Source organism: Ceratosolen solmsi, unplaced genomic scaffold (genome assembly GCF_000503995.2).
Source record: "Ceratosolen solmsi marchali unplaced genomic scaffold, CerSol_1.0 scaffold17, whole genome shotgun sequence".
Lineage (NCBI taxonomy): Eukaryota > Metazoa > Arthropoda > Insecta > Hymenoptera > Agaonidae > Ceratosolen > Ceratosolen solmsi.
This window is the reverse complement of record NW_011948445.1, coordinates 1,320,923-1,341,830: the sequence shown is the minus strand read 5'-3', so window position 1 is coordinate 1,341,830 and position 20,908 is coordinate 1,320,923. Positions and strand designations below refer to the sequence as shown.

General features: G+C 24.9%; 1 protein-coding gene across 1 annotated transcript; it reads left to right on the top strand.

Annotated features, from left to right (window-relative positions):
- Nucleotides 1-113: 113 nt before the first annotated feature.
- zfh2 (Zn finger homeodomain 2) lies at nucleotides 114-20,662 on the top strand. The gene is made up of 4 exons (XM_011504455.1): nucleotides 114-3,051; nucleotides 7,078-9,830; nucleotides 13,302-15,932; nucleotides 19,341-20,662. The coding sequence occupies exons 1-4, from the start codon at nucleotides 195-197 to the stop codon at nucleotides 19,794-19,796; spliced, it is 8,697 nt and encodes a 2,898-aa protein (XP_011502757.1). The 5' UTR covers nucleotides 114-194; the 3' UTR covers nucleotides 19,797-20,662.
- Nucleotides 20,663-20,908: the final 246 nt, after the last annotated feature.

The window sequence follows — 20,908 nt, the reverse complement described above, 5'->3', positions numbered from 1 at the left end:
AATAACGATGAGTAGATGGTATAGTATTTTAGCTATTAATATTTTATGTTAAGGTTTATCAATAAGTTTAATTTATTACATTTTCAGAATACTTGTCATTATAAAAGAATAATTTCTATACACGGAAGATCATATATTTAATACAGTATTTCAAGTAGTATAGTCAAAATTCCTCGAACACGAAATAAAAAAAGATGAGCCCGGAGGAAGAAGGTGGCCGAGGGGGCGGGTCCCCACCGGCTGCTGGGGCTGTTTTGCATCAACCTCATTATCCTTTAATTGCTAGTCCAGCTTCTGGTACAGAGCCTTGTACGCATGACGTAATTTTAACACCTGTTTCTGCAGCAGATACAACTACTAATGTAGCCGATCAAACTACATTTTCTGTAAATTTACAACAAACTATTAGTCCAAATTCAAGTCCAATAACTGGCGGTGACGTTGAAAAATTTGATGGAAAAATTGTATACAATCCTGATGGATCAGCGTATATTATTGAAGGAGAAAGTGAATTAAGCGACGATGATTCTTTACCAGATGGCTGTATTGTTGATGGGCGAGGAGTTTCTATTCCTCATACTCTTGTATTTCCTCAAATTGCTAATGCTTATTACGTTTCTAGACTATATGCACATCAAGCGTATCAACATCAACAACAACAAAGATCATCAATTATATTAACAAATCCTGAACTCCCTGTTATGCACAGTTATCGTGTAATTAGTTATAGAAGTTCTGAGGGAAGTAAACAACAACCATTGCCATCAATAATGCCAACAATCCCTGTCGCTTCTGTACCCGTTAAACCTATTTTAATGTGTTTCATATGTAAACTCAGTTTTGGTTACACGAAAAGTTTTGTTGCACATGCTCAAGGTGAACATCAATTAACATTAATGGATGATGAAAGGCAAATATTATCTCATGCAACTGCATCGGCTATAATACAAGCAGTTGGAAGAAATAAGCAACCAATTATTAGTTTTCTTGAACCAATTTCAACTTCAACATGTTCCCAAGATTCTGTAGAAAATATTTCATTACAACGTTCTCATAATGGAGATGATATTAATATTCATGAATTGTCAAATAAAACACATACAAATTTAAATATGTCAAATTCAATGAGTAATTTACATAATTTCCAACAGAAGTCTATTGGTACTTCTATAATAACTGCCTCATCTAATCACAATATTTTGCATAATCATCAACAACATAGTCAATGGACTAATACACAAATTAGTACCTCCTCCTGGTCAAAGGTAACAGAAAGTTCTACAAGCAATTATACATCACCGTCAATACCCATAAAATCTCAAGCAGCTTATACAAGTGTATCGCAACAACCACCCAATTTCCTCAGTGGTACTACTATCGGTGTTTGCCCAGAACATATACAGGGTAGGCCAAGTGGCATTGAATGTTCAAAATGTGAAATAATTCTAGCGAGTAGTCGATTATCAACGGTTAGTGGATCTTTAACAGGAGTTCATAGTAGAAATTCATGTAAAACTTTAAAGTGTCCAAAATGTAATTGGCATTATAAATATCAAGAAACTTTAGAAATTCATATGAAAGAAAAACACCCAGATAGTGAAACATCATGTATCTATTGTATTGCTGGACAACCTCATCCAAGATTAGCACGAGGTGAAACATATACTTGTGGTTATAAACCATACAGATGTGAAGTTTGTAATTATTCGACTACTACTAAAGGGAATTTAAGTATACACATGCAAAGTGATAAACATTTAAATAATATGCAAGAGCTCCAACAAGGTAGTAATAATTCTAATACGAATAATCCTTCATCATCTCAAGATCATCCCATACAAACTCGAAGTCCTCATCACCAACAAAATCATAGTCCATTACTAAGTACTCACGTAATAAATCAAGGAAAACCTAAACCTACGTTTCGTTGCGATGCTTGTAATTATGAAACTAATGTTGCTAGAAATCTTAGAATACATATGACAAGTGAAAAACATACACATCATATGTTAGTTTTACAGCAAAATATTAAACACATACAATCGCTGTCTGTAATTCAATCACATCAACATCAAACACAGCAAAGTCAAATTCAGCAACATCAACAATCATTTGAGCAATTTCTTCATCTAGGAAATTTAGATAAACCACAACATGCTGAAGCTGCAATTGCTGACATGGCTTATAATCAAGCTCTTTTGATACAGATGATGACTGGAGGTCAACTACCATCAAATGTACCACCAGAAATAATTGGTAGCATTGCAAATATAAATGCTTTAGCAAATATTGGAACAGATGTTGGTTTATCGCCAGAAAGCATGGAACCGCCACCAGAACCATCAGATCCTGATCCATCTCATCTTTATCAATGTTGCGTTTGTAATAATTTTTCCACCGATTCTATTGAAGGGCTTGGAATTCACTTAGCTTCTGATCGAACTAAAACTCGCGAAGGTGAAATACTCAGCAATATTGCGGGTCATTTTATTTGTAAATTATGTTCCTATAAAACTAATTTAAAAGCAAATTTTCAACTTCATTGTAAAACTGATAAACATTTACAAAGACTTCAACATGTTAATCATGTAAAGGAAGGTGGACCTCGTAATGAGTGGAAACTAAAGTACCTCGCATCTCCTACTAGCGCAGCACAAATACGATGTCATGCTTGTGATTATTATACTAACAGTGTTCACAAATTAGCTCTTCACGCTGCCTCTCCAAGACATGAAGCCGCAGCTCTTTTACTCCGTCATTTACTTGAAGCTAGTATTAATGTTTTATCTTTATCAAAATTATACCATTGCGCTCTTTGTGGATTTAGTGCAAAAAATCGATTACCATTACTTCAACACGTTAGATCCATTAGACATCTTCAAATGGAACAGCTGCATCAATTACATAGAAGAACAGGAATACCAGGTAGTGAAATTCCACATACCGATATTGGAGATGTTTTTCAAGTAATATCAGATCCTAATGGAGCTTCTACAAATTTAAAATCGAACTCCTCGTCTAGTTTACTATTGAGTTCTACATCGAGCAGTGGTAAGTACAAAGATTTAAAAATTATAATAATCATATTCTTCTAATTTTTGTTTTCTTTGTTTATCTAGTTATTGTAAGAAGGCGAATACAAAAAATTTAAATAATATAGTTTAACAAATTACATATAATTTAAAAATATATTAAAAAATATTGTATAACACAATCAATTATATATCTTTTTTTTAATATAAAAAACAATATGTATTATATTTAATTGTTTAATATTGTTGAAACTCATTCATTTTTAAATTGTTAAGTTGTTAAAAATTAAAAAAATTAATTAAAAAAGTTTATGTTAAATGTTCATTTAAATGATTAAATATTTACATGTTTAAAGTATAAAATGTATAGTAAAATCTGATTTAAATTCATATTCTAAATTGTTTAATATTCTATATCAATTTTAATATAAATGCCAACTAATTGTAAAAACTTTTTTCATTTTATGCATGGGCAAGTTTTTATTACTATCGCACATTCATATTCAATAGTAAACCAATATACTTAACATAAAATTGGCAAATTGGAATTTATGATCAAATTCTATTTCTTTCATGATAACAATTTATATTGCCTGAATATATTTAGTACATATAATTCTATATTAAATAATTTTTCATTCTCTGTTTCTTTTTTTTAGTTAGTACAATATTTTAAATTAAATTTATAGTAATATATTACTAAAAAATAAAAAATTCATTTATAATTTTTTAACAAATAATTGTATGATTAAATAGTGATATAAATTTAACATTTATTTTATTCATTTTCATTTGTATAATGTACTTAAAAATGTTTTTGAATTAATTTATAATCATATGCTAATATTTTTTTGCGCATATCACTAAAAATCAATATTAAAGCATTTTTTATTTTACCAATTACATTATTGAAAATGATTTACATTTTTATATCATTTAAAATTGCAATAATAAAATTAATCAACAAATCAAAGTATTCTATTGTATTTAAAATCTTGTATTATTCATATTTTGTGTGATTTTAATAAAGTTGCTTACTTTATACTATTAGTTTTATTAAGAATTCTTTTAACAATGAACTAACTATTAGCTTAAATATGATATTCCTTTAAGATACTTTATTGTTATGCGCATGGCGCGTGTGTGTGAATGTGTGAAACATAATACAAATTTTTAAAAAAGAATAAATTGATTAAGTTTAAGTAAAATAAAACGAATTTATCTTAATAATTTTCTAGCATTTTAATTGAATATATTTTATAGAATACTCTTAAAAAATAAGCATATCAATTCTTATTTATTGCTATAATGATTCAAAATGAATGATCTTCCACATATTTATTTACTTAAATTAAGACTTTTAAAATTTAAAGAACATTATATACGTAAATACTTCAGTGTTAAGCATTTTATAAAAAAAATTACATAAGTTTCATTATAACAAAAAATAAAATTGATAAAAAAATATAATTTAATATATAGGACTTAATAAAATTTCAGTCTCTAAAATTTGAAAATTATTATAAATTCATTTTTTTGATAAACGATTTTGTATTACTTTTGGTAACACAAAGAAACGAAAGATTTAACATTATTTCTTAATTCTTATTTAACGGAAATAGCTTTAAAAATTTAACAAAGTAAACTGATAGTTACAGATATATAAAGTTGTAAATTTAACACTGTATTTTGAATGTTCATTTAAAATAAAAATTATCATTCAGACTGATTAGAAAGACATACTTGATCGTTACTTAATTTTTAGTTTTGAGCAATAGATTTAATTTAGTTAAAAATACATGATTTTTATATGTAAAATAGTTTTTACTAATCGTAGTAATTTTTAATTAATTTAAAATTTTAAAAGCTACGTCAAAATATTTTTTATGAAGACCTTCATTTATAATGAACAACTATTAAAAATTTTAATTTTTTTTTTTTTTTTTTTGAAAAATAGTTTAAAAATAGTGATAATTGTAAAATAATAAATGGTAATACTTTAATAAAAATAATGTTTGTTTATTACTCTTGACTGTCCATCATGTTTTAAAAATATTTTTCGAACAAAAAATCAATTCGCTTATTAATTCTTTATATTATAGTTTGACATGTTATTTATGAAATTTAAAAGAAGACAAAAAAATTATTTAAGTAAATTGTATTTTCTTTATTTCTATATCCATTAAATATATAGTAGAGTTTAGTCGACCTATTCTTCTAATTTTAAAATAATTCAATAGAATTAAGACAATATTACATTAATGTAAGACTTTTAACTATATATTTTATTAGTACTTTGAATCAATAAAACGTGTTTACCTTCATATTTTCATACAGTTGAATAAAGTCAACATTTTCGAATTGATTTTTTAAAATAAAAATATTTAACCATATAATTTGTAATCTGGGTGTTAAGGTATCATGAGGCTTATGATAATTGAAAATGAAAAATCTTTTAATAAAAAATATTTTTTATTAATATTTTAATATAATTTTAGTATAATATTGACATGAAATTGAAAAAGTGTACATCGTCTTTAATTTTTAATCAATTAATAATAAAGGTAACTGTTAATCTAATATAATTAGAAATAATTTTTTAATAATTTATTTTTAATAATTTAAATATTATAATCTTATATGTATAAATATTCAATATATACATAACATATATATATATATATATATATATATATATATATATATATGTGTGTGTGTATTTATTTATTTATTTATAACCATTGTAGATTATACATTCATATTACTAGTGCAGTACAGTAATGTATTTATTCCATGCATGTGTGCGTGCATGCGCGCGTGCGTGCATCTTGATTTTTAAAAGATAAAATGTAACTCTTTATTAATAACATTATATCAGCCTTTTAATCTTTATTTTAAGTATATAATTTCTTGTTTAACTTTGTAATAAAGATTTTATAAAATAAATAGAATTTTACGAAATAATATTTTTAATTTCAAATATTTTAAATAAAAAATAAATACTTTCTATTCTCATAATAATATACTATTTATTTTTATATAATATAATTTATATTTATATATAATTATATATAATAATAAATACAATTATATATAATAATAAATATATTTATATATAATATAATTTATATATATAATATAACAAATAATACATCTTTATAATATGAATGCAATTCCTTTTATTGCACTACTAACATTCATAAATGTAATTTGTAATAATAAATACCATAATAAATATAATAATACATGAATAATGTTCAATGTAAACATTAAATTTATTTATTAGGTTATAGGTAAATACGGATTTAGATCTTGTATCAAATTTAATTATAGATATTATAGATATGCTATTATTTTAAATGATTTTTTATTCCGTTCGATTATAGTGAAGATAAAGAAATTAATTACCATTATATTAAAACTTTTTAATTTTTACTTAAAAGTGCAACAGAATTGCTTATACTATTGTTATTCTTATTTTGACTTAACATTTTTTTTTAATTTATTGTGAAGTACATGATAATTTTTATTACGCTTCTCAAAAAATGTTCTATTACGGATATATTTTAAATAGTTGATTTCATCTAGACATATACATAAAATTGGATTATATTATGAAATAACGTGTGCAATTAGATTTCAGATTTCGGCAAAGGTTCTTTGTAGTATTACTGTCTCAATTATTAACTTGTAACATACATTTAAATATGTCTCCCTTCTAATAAAAAAATATTGAAATATTCCATTATAAAGATTATATTTAATTATATAATTAACAATTTTTATATTTTTTTAGATATATAGAAATAACTATTCATTCCCTTAAAATATTAAAAAATTTATAGTACAACAAAATGACAATCATATACCAAATGAAAATATTTGTATATAACATAAAAATAATATAGAAATATTATGTATTAAATAGTATGTTTTATTTTTATATGATAATGAATGAAATGAAAATTAGTTTATAATTTTTTTCCGATAATTAATAAATTATTTTAAGAAATATTTTTAATTAATTGTTATTTTTTTATTTCAGAACGAAAAGAAAACGAAAGTGATTGTAAAAATGAAATAAAGAAGGAAATAGAACATGAACGAGAACAGGAACAAGAAAATGAGACTGATGATCTTACATGTTCTTATTGTTCATATTTAGCATCATCGAGTGAGGAATTAAAAACACACCTTCAAATTATCCATACTCAGGACACTGAAGAGGTGGATGACTTAAAAGAAAATTCAAATTCTGATCTACTATGCCCTTTGTGCCAAGACTGTTTTAAGCATCGTACTGCGTTGGAAAAACATGTAATGCAAATTCATTCAGTTAATTCTGATGGCTTACAGAGATTATTACTTCTTGTAGATCAAAGCCATTGGTTAAATAATAACCCTCGTACCATAAATGCGTCAATTCCATGTCCAAAATCACCTAATATTTTATTTAAAAAAAATCAGAATGAAGAGAATATTGAACATATAATTGATGATGGAGATGATACTACAAAATGTCATGTTTGTCCAAGAGTATGCCACTCGATAGATGAACTGCAGCAACATCACAAAGAATCACATTCAACATCTGTACCAAGTTTAGCTGTGAGTGAAAAGCATGTTTATAAATATAGATGTGGTCAATGCAGCTTAGCATTTAAGACATTAGAAAAGCTTCAACAACATTCCCAATATCATGCTATTAGAGATGCAACGAAATGTGCTATTTGTTTTCGCTCTTTTCGATCAGTACAAGCACTTCATCGGCATTTAGAAACTGCTCATACTGAATTACAAGAAGAGGAGTTGGCACAATATAAACAAAGTTTATTAAATTCACATCCTCTTTTACAAGTACTAACAGAAGAAGCACTTCGACGTCAAGGTATATTTAGTAATGAACAATTAATTGACGAAGAAATTAAAATTGATGATGATGAAACCGATATTAATGAATTATCAACAATGCATAAAGAACAACGATTACTTGAAGATTATTTAAATAGCCAATCTATAGCAGAAGATTCTTATAATGATTCTGGACGAAAGTTTAAATGTCATCGATGTAAAGTTGCATTTACTAGGCAATGTTACCTTACTGGTCATAATAAGACTTTATTACATCGAAAAGGTGAAAAAATGCCATATCCTATGGAAAAATATTTAGATCCAAATAGACCATATAAATGTGACGTTTGTAAAGAAAGTTTTACTCAGAAAAATATTCTTCTTGTTCATTATAATAGTGTTAGTCATTTACATAAATTAAAGAGAGCGATGCAGGAACAAGGCAATAATAATACTTTTATTAGCGTAGCATCCCCTGTAAGTCCTGCGGATCTAAATGATATTCAACAAGATCATGATAAAAAACCATATAAGTGCAATATATGTAAAGTTGCTTATTCTCAAGGAAGTACTTTGGACATACACAAGAGGAGTGTACTTCATCAAACTCGTGCTAGCAAAATTCATGATTTAGCCATCAGTGGTCAATTAGATTTAGCACGACCTTTAATAGAACAACCGATTTTAAGTCCTAATAGTTTATTATGTAATAATGGAGATAATAATGCGCATATGCTGCCTTGTACAAAATGTAATGCATTATTTATTACGCAAGATCAACTTTCTGCTCACCAGCAATTGTATTGTATTTTCAGTAATCCTTTGGCCTTATTTCAACAATTAGCAACATCTCAACATTTAACAATGTCCCCTTCAAAAACTCCCCCTCCATCAGTATCATCTACTGGATCCCAAGATAAACATTTATCACAATCACATCCGCAATCATTGATTTCTCAAGAAGTATTGTACCAGCCAAAACATAAGACATCACAAATGTACAAGCATTTATTAGAAAGTTTTGGATTTGACTTAGTTATGCAGTTTAATGAAAATCACCAAAGAAGACAAAGAAAAGAAGAAGAAGTTGCAGTTGCATTTCAATTGCACCAAGAACATGAAAACGAAGAACAGCAGAAACATAATTTTGATGAAAAAATATGTCAAGAAAAAGAACAGGATATTGATGATCCTGGAGAAGATGAAATTATTCCAGAAATAAAACGAAGTACTTGTCAACATTGTAATAAAGAGTTTAGCAGTGTATGGGTACTTAAAGCACATTGTGAAGAAGTACATCGAGATCTAGTTCCACGTGAATTTCTTGAAAAATATGCACAACAGTTTAAATGTGAGTATGAAAAAAAAATTGTTATTGTAACAGCAGCTACTTCTTCATCCACAACAACCGCTCCTGTAACTATAACACCTACATCATATCAAATTCATGATAATAATATGTATGAAAACAAAGAAAAAGACGATTCTTGCGAACATAAGGAATGTGTGAGTAAAACACCAGAAGCTACTTCTACAACTCCAGCAACTACTCCAGCACTGAGTAATACACCAGTATCAAGTACAGATTCGAATACACCAACAGTACCAAGTAACATATCTCAAAATCTTACTCATCAACAGCAAGCTCAATTAACTTTAGCTCATCATATGTCTGAAATGCAAGCAGCATTTAATGCCATGGCTGCTTCTCAATTACAACAACAGCTCCACCAATATCCAAGTTTAATGATGAGCATGATGGGTTTACCACTAGGACTTAATGTACCTGCTCTTGCAGCAATGAATCTTCAACCTCCACTAGTACCAGTTATGTTACCTCCGCCAACGTTCGATGGAAATAATAGTACATATTCGTCTTTATCAACACAATCTGATTTATTATCACAACAGCATCTTTCCATGCAACAACAACAACACGTAGTAGCAGTAAGTATTTTAGTAGAAGATCGTTTTTTAAGATAATAAATTTTTATAAAAATTAACAATATTGTACACAATATTTTAATTATTAATCAATACTTTTTAGAAAATTAAAAAATATTAGAATTATTAATACAAATAAAATAAAATAAAAAATTGAAATTAAACTGAAATTATTGAAATTATTCGTTTAAAGAAGGAAATTAATAACAAATTATTTAAGAAATTGTCAAGTTGAAAATAAGTTTTTCGAAAAAAAATTTTTTTAATAATCATATATTTTGATTTTTATTTCTATTTTAAGATTTTTTAATTTTTTTGTTATCATATTTGGAAGTCAGATATGACATTATTTTGGTATAAAATATTTAAAAAGTAAATAAATTTTTTTGCTTTAACGAATAATTTATATTATAAATTCAAGTATCAAATACCTTTGTAGAAAAAAATTGCTAACTATAATTTCAAATTATGGTACATTTTAGTACATGTACGTTCAGTACATTTTAGCAGATGAAGGTACCGTATTTATGTAAAAATATATATATTTGAATACTATAAATAGTGTTAGTTATTTTTACAAACATTATTAACAATTATTATAATGATTTAAATTTTCTCAATCAGAAATAATATGAAATTTTTTCAGTATTAAACAGAATCGTTTGTATAATTTTTTATATTCTTATAGTATGTTTATGTATTATTAAATTTTGTATTAGAACAAATATTAGTTTTAATAAAAAAGTATTAAAATACATAAATTTAAAATAAATAAATTAATAGAAAGAAGTATATATTATGTTGTTCAGTGGTAAGGTTTTAAAAGCTTATGAAAAAAAAATTAAAATATTATAATAGTAATTTTAACATGGAAGTAAATAGTTATCATATAATATTAATAACCTTTAAAAAATTAAACAAAATTTACACTAAATACAAGTTAAAGAACTAAAAATAATTAAAATTTTTTGAAAAATTTGGAATTGATATTGCAAATTTAAATTCTTAATGTATATATATTAATTGTGAATGTCATTTTTAGATTATGCTATAAAAGTATATTAATGCGAAATACAGTCTAAAAAATCCTCACTCAGTTATAACTTATCATTTATCTGATAGAAGATTAAAGCTAGTTACACTTTAAAAATTTAGACATAAATCAATTTTTTATATTGAAGTTTTTAATGCTCCTAGAAATCTATATATAACAATTTCATAAGTAATTATCTACTCAATCATTGTTAACGAAACTAGACACTTTATTATAATCGAAATATTAGGCCTTGAAATGTGGTATTTTTATTTTTTAAAACCGGTAAAACAATATTTGATATTATTTTCCATTGCAATCTGTATTTTCAATGATAATTTATGTAGTATCATGAACACTATTATTATAATGGGCATCGACTATTCATCAAAACTGTTATATCTTTACATACAAATTAAAACATTGTTAATAAAATTATTATTTATGAAGAAGGTGTAAAGTCACAATCTATCTTACCATTATGTCGAAATGATAATAAATGTAAGAATATTACCATAAATGAATATTCATATTATTTCAGGATAACAAAATTAAGATAAAAAAATAATTAAAAATTTTTCTATTTGCAAGACAAATATAATATTTTGAAATTTGAAACTTGTTTTAATACTTTATTACTTATACTTTATTACATTTATTACATTAAATAATTTTTTTTTCAAAGCATAAAGACATTTTTCATTTCATTTTAGACCACGTTTTGGAAAAGTAACAATTTTTAAGTAAAATCTTTTTATATAAAATTTTATATAAATTCAAAAATTCTAATAAATTTTTTTTATTAGAAATGATTTTAATTATTTCATTATAACTGATTTTTAATAATTGTGTTGAAGATAAATAAATAATTAATTATTTTATTGCTGGAAATATGCACAATCTAATTGATTAAATTTTCAATTTATAATTGAAGCACAATACATTTTGATATATTTATTTTATTTATTTTTTTGTTGTATTTATTTTTTATTATCAATATTTATTTGATTATATTTTATTGAGTATATCATATTTTATTATATCATATATCACCATGTCAATATTTTATTGAGTAATCGAACAATATTCATTTGATATACTATTCATTCGGTAATTTACAGTATTCATCTGGAATTAATTTTGATTGTGTCATTTATTTATAACCTTATGCATATTCAAATGATTTTATAAATATATAAAATATGTATGCAGTGAAGGTTTATAAGTAAAATTTTACTATTTATTAACAAAAGTCTTCTCTATACTTTTTTATTTTCATCCATACACAGAAATGATAATTTAAGTATTGAAGAATATATTTTTTCAATACAAATTAATGTTTGAATAAAAATATATGTAAATGGAATACAGATATAATTATTCTTATTTATTATTTTATGCTTTAAATTGCATTTTTCGGACGTGCACGAAATCTGATCAATTCAATGTTCAATGATAATAAATATTCTATTATATTCTATTAAAACCTTCATTTTCAGATTTGAAATTTTGTCAGATTAGCAGTTATATTTGATTATGAATTTATTATATATTAAGAGAATGAATTGCATAATAGAAAAAACTAAATTATTTTATTTATTTCATTATAAAATTTGTATACGTTCTTATAATAATCAAATCACTATCCTATCTTATTTAAAGAATGTCATCTACTGCGGACATTATTTAAATCAGTATTTTCATATCAGTTTAATTCATTTTTAATTTTGTTACAATATTTTTTATGAATATTCGTTATGGTTTCGTATACTTTTTTAACAATAATAGATTTATTATATAATTTAAATGTTTAATTTATTTGCATTATATCGAATAATTAAATTTTTTCTTGTTTTATGATTTAATTTTAAAATTGATTGTTTGATTTTTTAGATTGATTCTTTAGATATATAATTTATGTTTATAATAATAATTTTGTGTCTTCAATGAGTTTTATTAAATTTTTAATAATTATTTGAATTGGTTTATTTGCAGTAAATTTTGTGATCTGCATCTCTTTTGACTTGTTTAATAAGTAATTTTTTAACTTTGATTATACAAATGTTATAATTTTTTAATTAAATAATAAATAAAAGTATTGAATTTTGTTCTCGTAATATTTTTTTTATATATTCTAATCATAAATCATTAAGAATTTTACGCTCAACTTCACCGATAATTTATTTAGATTGTTACGATTTCTTTTATTACTTCCAATATACTCATATTTATTTTCATTTACTTAATTACCGGTATTCATAATAATTAAACCGAATAAAGCGAATTAAATTTTTAATTAATAAGTAAATATAATATAATAAATAAATTTCCTTACTGTAATAAAATATTTTCAATAATTTTAATAAATAACATGGGCTAGAAATGGATTTTTTTATCTTTAGTGAATACTATATTTATATATTTTTTTATTTTTATTTTAGGCAAATGCAGCAGCATCACAAAAAAGAGCAAGGACTAGAATAACAGATGATCAGCTTAAGATTCTTAGAGCTCACTTTGATATAAATAATTCTCCTGGTGAAGATCAAATTATAGATATGGCAACTCAGAGTGGTTTGCCACCTAAAGTAATAAAGCATTGGTTCCGTAATACTTTATTTAAAGAACGTCAACGAAATAAAGATAGTCCTTACAATTTCAATAACCCTCCAAGTACTACATTAAATTTGGAGGAGTATGAAAAAACTGGGGAAGCAAAAGTAATACCGCTCAATTCTATAGCAAGTGAAACTACATTAGAAGATAAACTTCAAGAAAAACAATTACTTATTGCAGCAACCTCAACAATTTCTAATATTTCAACTCAAAATGATAATAAACATGAATACTTGGATCAAAATATTTTACAGCATTCTCACGATGAACATTATTCTCCCGAAAGTTCTGGAGATCAACAATCTAGGCCACAATCACCAGTGATAAATTCGGGTTTTCCTAGCACTAATCAGGATATGTCAGCTATACTTTCTACATCAATTATTACTCAAACATCACCAATGCTTCCTCCAAAAGTAGCTCCTCCAAATGTTACAAATACAAATTCATCAATAACTAGTACTTTATCAACTAATACCTTATCAGTTTCTTTATCGAATCAGCATTGTAATAGCCCCACTAGAGTATCTGATTTTTCATTTAATGGTAATAACAATGGAAGTAATACAACAAATAATAGTTCTGGAAAAAGAGCAAATCGAACAAGATTTACCGATTATCAAATAAAAGTGCTTCAAGAATTTTTTGAAAATAATGCCTATCCTAAAGATGATGATTTGGAATATTTAAGTAAACTTCTGGGATTAAGTCCACGAGTTATAGTAGTGTGGTTTCAAAACGCTAGACAAAAGGCTCGTAAGGTCTATGAGAATCAACCACCTCTTGATCCTACTCCGGGAAGTAGAGATAATGAAGATGGAACTGGACGATTTCAAAGAACGCCTGGTCTTAATTATCAATGTAAAAAATGTCTTCTTGTTTTTCAAAGATATTATGAACTTATACGACATCAGAAAACACATTGCTTTAAAGAAGAAGATGCAAAACGAAGTGCGCAAGCACAAGCAGCTGCAGCTCAAGTAGCCGCTGTTCTTAGTTCTGAAGATAGTAATAGTAGTTCGACTACAACAACTAATACACTTCAGTCAACTTCTATAAATATTCAGTCTGTTTCAGAACAATCATCAAACTCCAATAATACTTTTCTTCAAAATCAGACAATCCAGCAACTTCAGCAGAGTCAACAAAATATTCAATTAGACTCTAAGGATGAAAATTTTCAATGTGACAAATGTAATCTTGTTTTTGGTCGATTCGAATTGTGGCGCGAACATCAATTAGTACATATCATGAATCCAACACTTTTTCCTCCAAATTATCCACCTGATTCAGCATTTGGTATTTTACAGCAACAAGCATTAAACAACTCTAGTTCATCACCAGATATATCTCATTCAATGCTGAATATAATACACGATAAAAAAAGAAAGTATGATGATTATGATGATGGTCATAATACAGACAATAAATCTAATTCAGATCAAAATGATCAACCAAAAGATAAACGTCTACGTACAACTATTCTTCCAGAGCAGCTAGATTATCTTTATCAAAAATATCAAATTGAATCTAATCCATCTCGAAAAATGCTAGAAACTATTGCTAGAGAAGTTGGTTTAAAAAAGAGAGTAGTTCAAGTTTGGTTTCAAAATACACGCGCACGTGAAAGAAAAGGACAGTTTCGTGCACATAGTCAAGTAATAAATAAACGATGTCCGTTTTGTCCCGCCCTTTTTAAGGTGAAATCTGCTTTAGAATCTCATCTAAATAGTAAACATATTGATCAAATTACTAGAAGTGAGGTTAACATTGACAATTTACCTGACGAAGAGTTATCGTTAGAGTCATCTCCATCAAATCCAAGTACTCCTAATATGATGCCTCCTTTATTTCCTCCAATTAGTACTGAAGTTGAGGCTTCATTAAAAAAATATTATGAAGAATCTATGAAACGTTACATAACAGAATTACAAGCACATGCAAGTAATGAAAAACAAGATACGAATACTTCACTTTTTCCTGCAAATAGCAGTGAGTCGCCTTTGGATTTAAGCAAACCTGTTGATTTGAGCAAATCTATTAAAGTTACCGATAATAATTTAGGTAATCTTTTAGATGATCAAAATAATTCTCAACAGGTACGTAGTGGTAGTGACTATGGCCCACTAACTGATTTTTCAGAAAAGAGCGTTTGTGATGATGATAGTATGAGTGAAACAACTGAATTTCTTGACGATGAAAGCAGTCCAACTAGCCCAGCATCTAGTTCGCAAAGTTCCAAACAAGGATTAACTAATAATATTATTGGAAATAACACAATTGTATGTTCTGGTATCAACGCAGTAGTTCAAACTGGAGGAAAAAGATATCGTACACAAATGTCAACAACACAAGTTAAAGTGATGAAATCTTTATTTTCGGATTATAAAACTCCAACAATGGCTGAATGCGAAATGCTTGGTCGTGAAATCGGACTTCCTAAACGAGTTGTTCAGGTAACAAAAATTATATAAATAACGACTAATTTGCTTTTCTAGCTATTATTTCGCCAATATATAATATGTAATATATGATAAAATAAGTAAACTAATAATTTTCTTAAATAAAACATAAAAAGCATTTTTTTAATATAAATTAATAAAATCAACTTAATGAAGGTTCTTAAATAATTTTTATTAAAAATATTTATATATTAAACTTAAAATTCAAAATCTTGTAGAACAATATTATTTTATGTTTTATAATTTTTATTATCTGTGTTATCTAGCTTTAACATATTAATACTAATTAGTTTCATGAAAACTCTATAAAAATCCATTACCATATTATAATTGTATGCAGTTTTAATATAATATAAAAACATTTGTTTACATATAAAAGAAAATAATATTGATGATAAGATATTACTTATAATAATATTTACTATAAGAGTATTCCTTTAAAGATATTTGTATACCATATTTTTCGATATTAGAACTGTTGTATTTTGTATAGAATTAATAAAATCATTGATCTTATAATATTTATAATGATGGTATGATAATACTTATCATTTATTATACTAAATGATAGCCAGAGAATTCAACACAAGTCAAGTTAATATAAATTCTTATTTTCTATTATTTATAAAACGATACAGGCTATATATATATATATATATATATATATATATATATATCAGTAAAACTTTTAATAATATTTCCAATAATTTGAATGGACATGGACACTTTAATATTTATTAAATTTTTTAATAATGGATTTTGCAATTGCTTTTCGCTGGCTAGAAAGAACTTCTATAAAAATTCATTGCTTTATTTTTAATTAGACTTAGTTTTAATAAACCTCAATTGAAAAGTATTTTACTATTTGAAATAATTTAATTAATTATTTATGATAGAAAGAATTCGTTCCCAATACAATTTCATTTATTTAATAATGTATGCAATATGTATTTATTATCGAAATTTTTCTATAAGTATTCCATTATATTATTCATAATAATAACATAATTATTATCTACTTAATGAATTATTATTATAACTACTAATTAATAATCCACAGATTTATGAATAATAAACAATACCTTGTGATAATTGTCCTGTCTATATTAAAATGAATGGTGCATAATATAATGAAATATATATATATTTAATTTTATTAAACTATCTATAACAGATGTATTTTGTATATCATTGACTCAAATAGTTCGTTTCGCTTATTTGTACTTTTAATAATATTTAAGAATAACATTTGAGAATATTATGTTGATTTTAATACAAAATTTAATATATGGATTAAGACGATATAGTATGTAATGTATTTTATTAATAACCGAGTTATCAATGGTTTTTAAATTAGGTAAAAAACATATCTGGAACTATTAGTTAATTATATGTTAATGCTATATATTTCAATTAATTATTTCAGCAAAGTTTAAATATATATAGTTTGTAAGGGAAAATCACGTAATATTTATAATTTTATATGAGAAAAGTCGAGTAATTAGCAATTTTCTTAATACATGAAGTAATAATATATAAATATAATATTATAAAGTTTTTGTATATTAAATATATATAAATATAAAATTTTTAGAGGGAATTTTAATTTAATGCGATAATATTTTGAAATATACTAGTAGAAGAAAATAAATTTTTCTTAGAAATTATTAAAAAATATTTATTCCTTTGAGATTATTTTTTTATCTTGACAGTGTTTTTATTTCATAAGAATTTAAAATAAAAATCGTATCAGAGTTTTTAAGTAAATTATTTATTAATATTATATTAAGATAAATTAATATAAATAATTAATATAAATTAATATAAATAATTATTATAAATTATTAATTATTAATATTATATTGAAATTTTTTAAATTAATATAAATAATTAATTTAATATAAATTAATATAAATAATTAATATAAATTAATATAAATAATTAATATAAATTAATATAAATAATTAATATAAATTAATATAAATAATTATTATAAATTATTAATTATTAATATTATATTGAAATTTTTTTATTAGATTGAATTATTTTGAAATAAAGAGGTTAAAAAAAAAGAGTTTGTTTGAATTTTACTGAATACGGAAATGCGTGATACAAGCAAACAAAATTGGCTGTAAAATATGAAAACTTAAATTAATTATACCCTGTAGTTTTCAGAAAGATAAAGAAATAATATTAAGGTATATTTAAGTTTGTACTATTTAAAAATAGTGTTTGTCCCAAGAAGGTAAAAGAAGGTTAAGATAGAATCTCGGAAGCCTAGTGCGGAAGTGATAAAATGATGTGGTTTTTATATATCTTATATAAATTTTATATAAATTAAGTTATATACAGTACATTATTTTAGATATAAATTAAGTAATAATTTTTATGAGTTAAGCTTGATATGGTAAAATAACGTATCAAACAAAGAGATAAGAAAAAAGCAAATTGTAAATAATTCAAATTTTATTTAAAATACCATTGACTGATTTGTTTCAGTATTTACCAAATTTTCTATAAAAGTACTAAATATTTTAAATATTGTAACAATAGTTGCCATAAAGTTTTTGTATATTCTGAAACTTGTAGTGGAACAAAAAAATATATGACAAATTTATGGAATACTATTTTTAATATTTAGTTCTCTTATTTTAATACAATTTCAAATGTTAAAGGTTTGCGTTGGCTATTACTTTTAAATAATTTGACAATTGCGTATTGATGGTATTTAAAGTTCAGATAAATTTCTATCTATAATAAATTTTCAATTTTGATTTATATATATATTAAATAGCATATACCATATGGATAACTTTATATACAATGTTAATTTAGATCTATATTAATGATATCTAAGTATCTATCTAAGTATCTATATTAATGATCAATGTGCTTATTGATAAAAAATTCAAACTTTTTTATTTAAATATATTATGTTTTATGTGCTAATGTTTTTAATTTATCCGAGTGAGAACACTTCACTTTTAATTTATGTATCTAACTTATTTATTTAATTAAGTTATTTCTCCAGGATTCAAAATAATAACTTTAATATTAAACAGTCTTTTTTTGTAATTTTTAAATTTTCCGGTAATTTCAGCAAATTTTTAAAAACTTTACAGTTTTTATAATAAAGAATTAGAATAAAGTAGACCGATTGTATAATTAAGGAATCTTACCATAATATAATAGGTATGCAAAAGTAATTAATAATTAATTAAATATTAATTATTAATAGAATTTAATATTAATAAATAATTACAAAAGTAACCATTTAATTTATGTTTCTAAATTTACGGTGCAAATTAATAGAACTGCAATTTTTATTTGATCTTCATACTTATAATCGTATAATATTAATTTAAAGTGATAAATATCATTATACTAATAATTATTATCTAGGTATGGTTTCAGAATGCACGTGCTAAAGAAAAAAAAGCTAGATTAGCAGCAGGATTATCAGCAGAGGGTATAGTTGTTCATCGTGGTTTAACTGGGCCAGAAGAATGTAAATTATGCTCTATACGTTACAGTCCTAAATCGCCTTTGCAAGAACATGTATTTTCGCGAAGACATATTGAATCAGTAAGAATTGCCGTTGAAGATGGTAGTTTAATACCACCTACTCCTGGAGCTCCTATTATACGGGAAAGTGCCATTGCAAGCTCTACAAATAATAATCTGCAAGGCAACCAATCGCAGACTGAAGAAAATATGATGTACGGGTCGTTGTTCCTTCATCCCACGGCAATGTTTCAGTCGCAGCAACAGCAGCAACAGCAACATTCCGGGAATGTTACAACCAGCACGACTACCACCACAACCGGTGAGTGTCTAGCTGACCTCTTAGATTCCTAAGCTCATGCTACCGAAATTCGAATTAGGCATTTCATACAGGTAAGAAAAATCGACCAATAGCTATTGCTTAAAGGTCAGTTTTAGTAAAATATATTTGATTATGATACCACCGAATTACGAGTGCATGAGCAACGTTATGTGTTGTATTCATGTAGGTCAGGTGTATACTATATTTTTAAAAAATGGTCCGTGTGATAATGTAGAAGGGCCATAAACTCTCGCGATTTTATTTGTTTAGGTTTCAAAATATCTTTATATAGCGCGAATAATATATCCAGTGCTAGGCAATACTGAAAGTTCCTATCAAATGACTATTATAATATAAGAATTATAAAAAAAAGTAAATTAGAATAAAGTAGACAGATAGTATGATTAAGGGAGATTGACTACGTGAAAATAAAATGGTCACGGCATAAAAATAGTAGATTTGACACATGAGAGCAATGAAATGATTTCTTATATAATGTATAGTACTATCTGGTTACTAGAGAAAATATCTCCACATTAAGTTTTTATGTACAGTAAAGACTATATATAAAGATTTATAGTTTTATTATTGTATTTTGATAATGAATTTAACAGTGTCATTCATTTAGATCAGTTTTCATTTAATGCATTTGATTCATAATTATAGCGAAACGAAGGATAGACTGTATTTTATTATTTAATGGAATATTTAAATTCAATTGTAATAAAAATAAAATATTCCTGTTAATGACATTATGTAAGCTCCGAAAAATATTGTAAGGATAGGAAAATATGTGATCTTCGTTTTATACAGTTTTCCTAACGTATCTATTTATAATGATCACTCTACATACCTCGCATGTTCTTGTTTATATTCTAGGAAATATAAGTCCGTTTTTAAGTAATGGCTATTGCCTTAATTTTTTATTGCAAAACATAATCCTAACCCATAATTATATTATTTTTATTCAACATTATTGTATCCTCATATATGTTACATTTATTACAACAAGCCAAATTTAACAATTTTATTTCTCAATTTTAACGTAGTTCCTAATATAATTATTCAAATTATTTAAAAATATTTTACTAATACATAATAGTTTCAAATTCGTTCAATATAATTTTATTTAGAATATGATAAA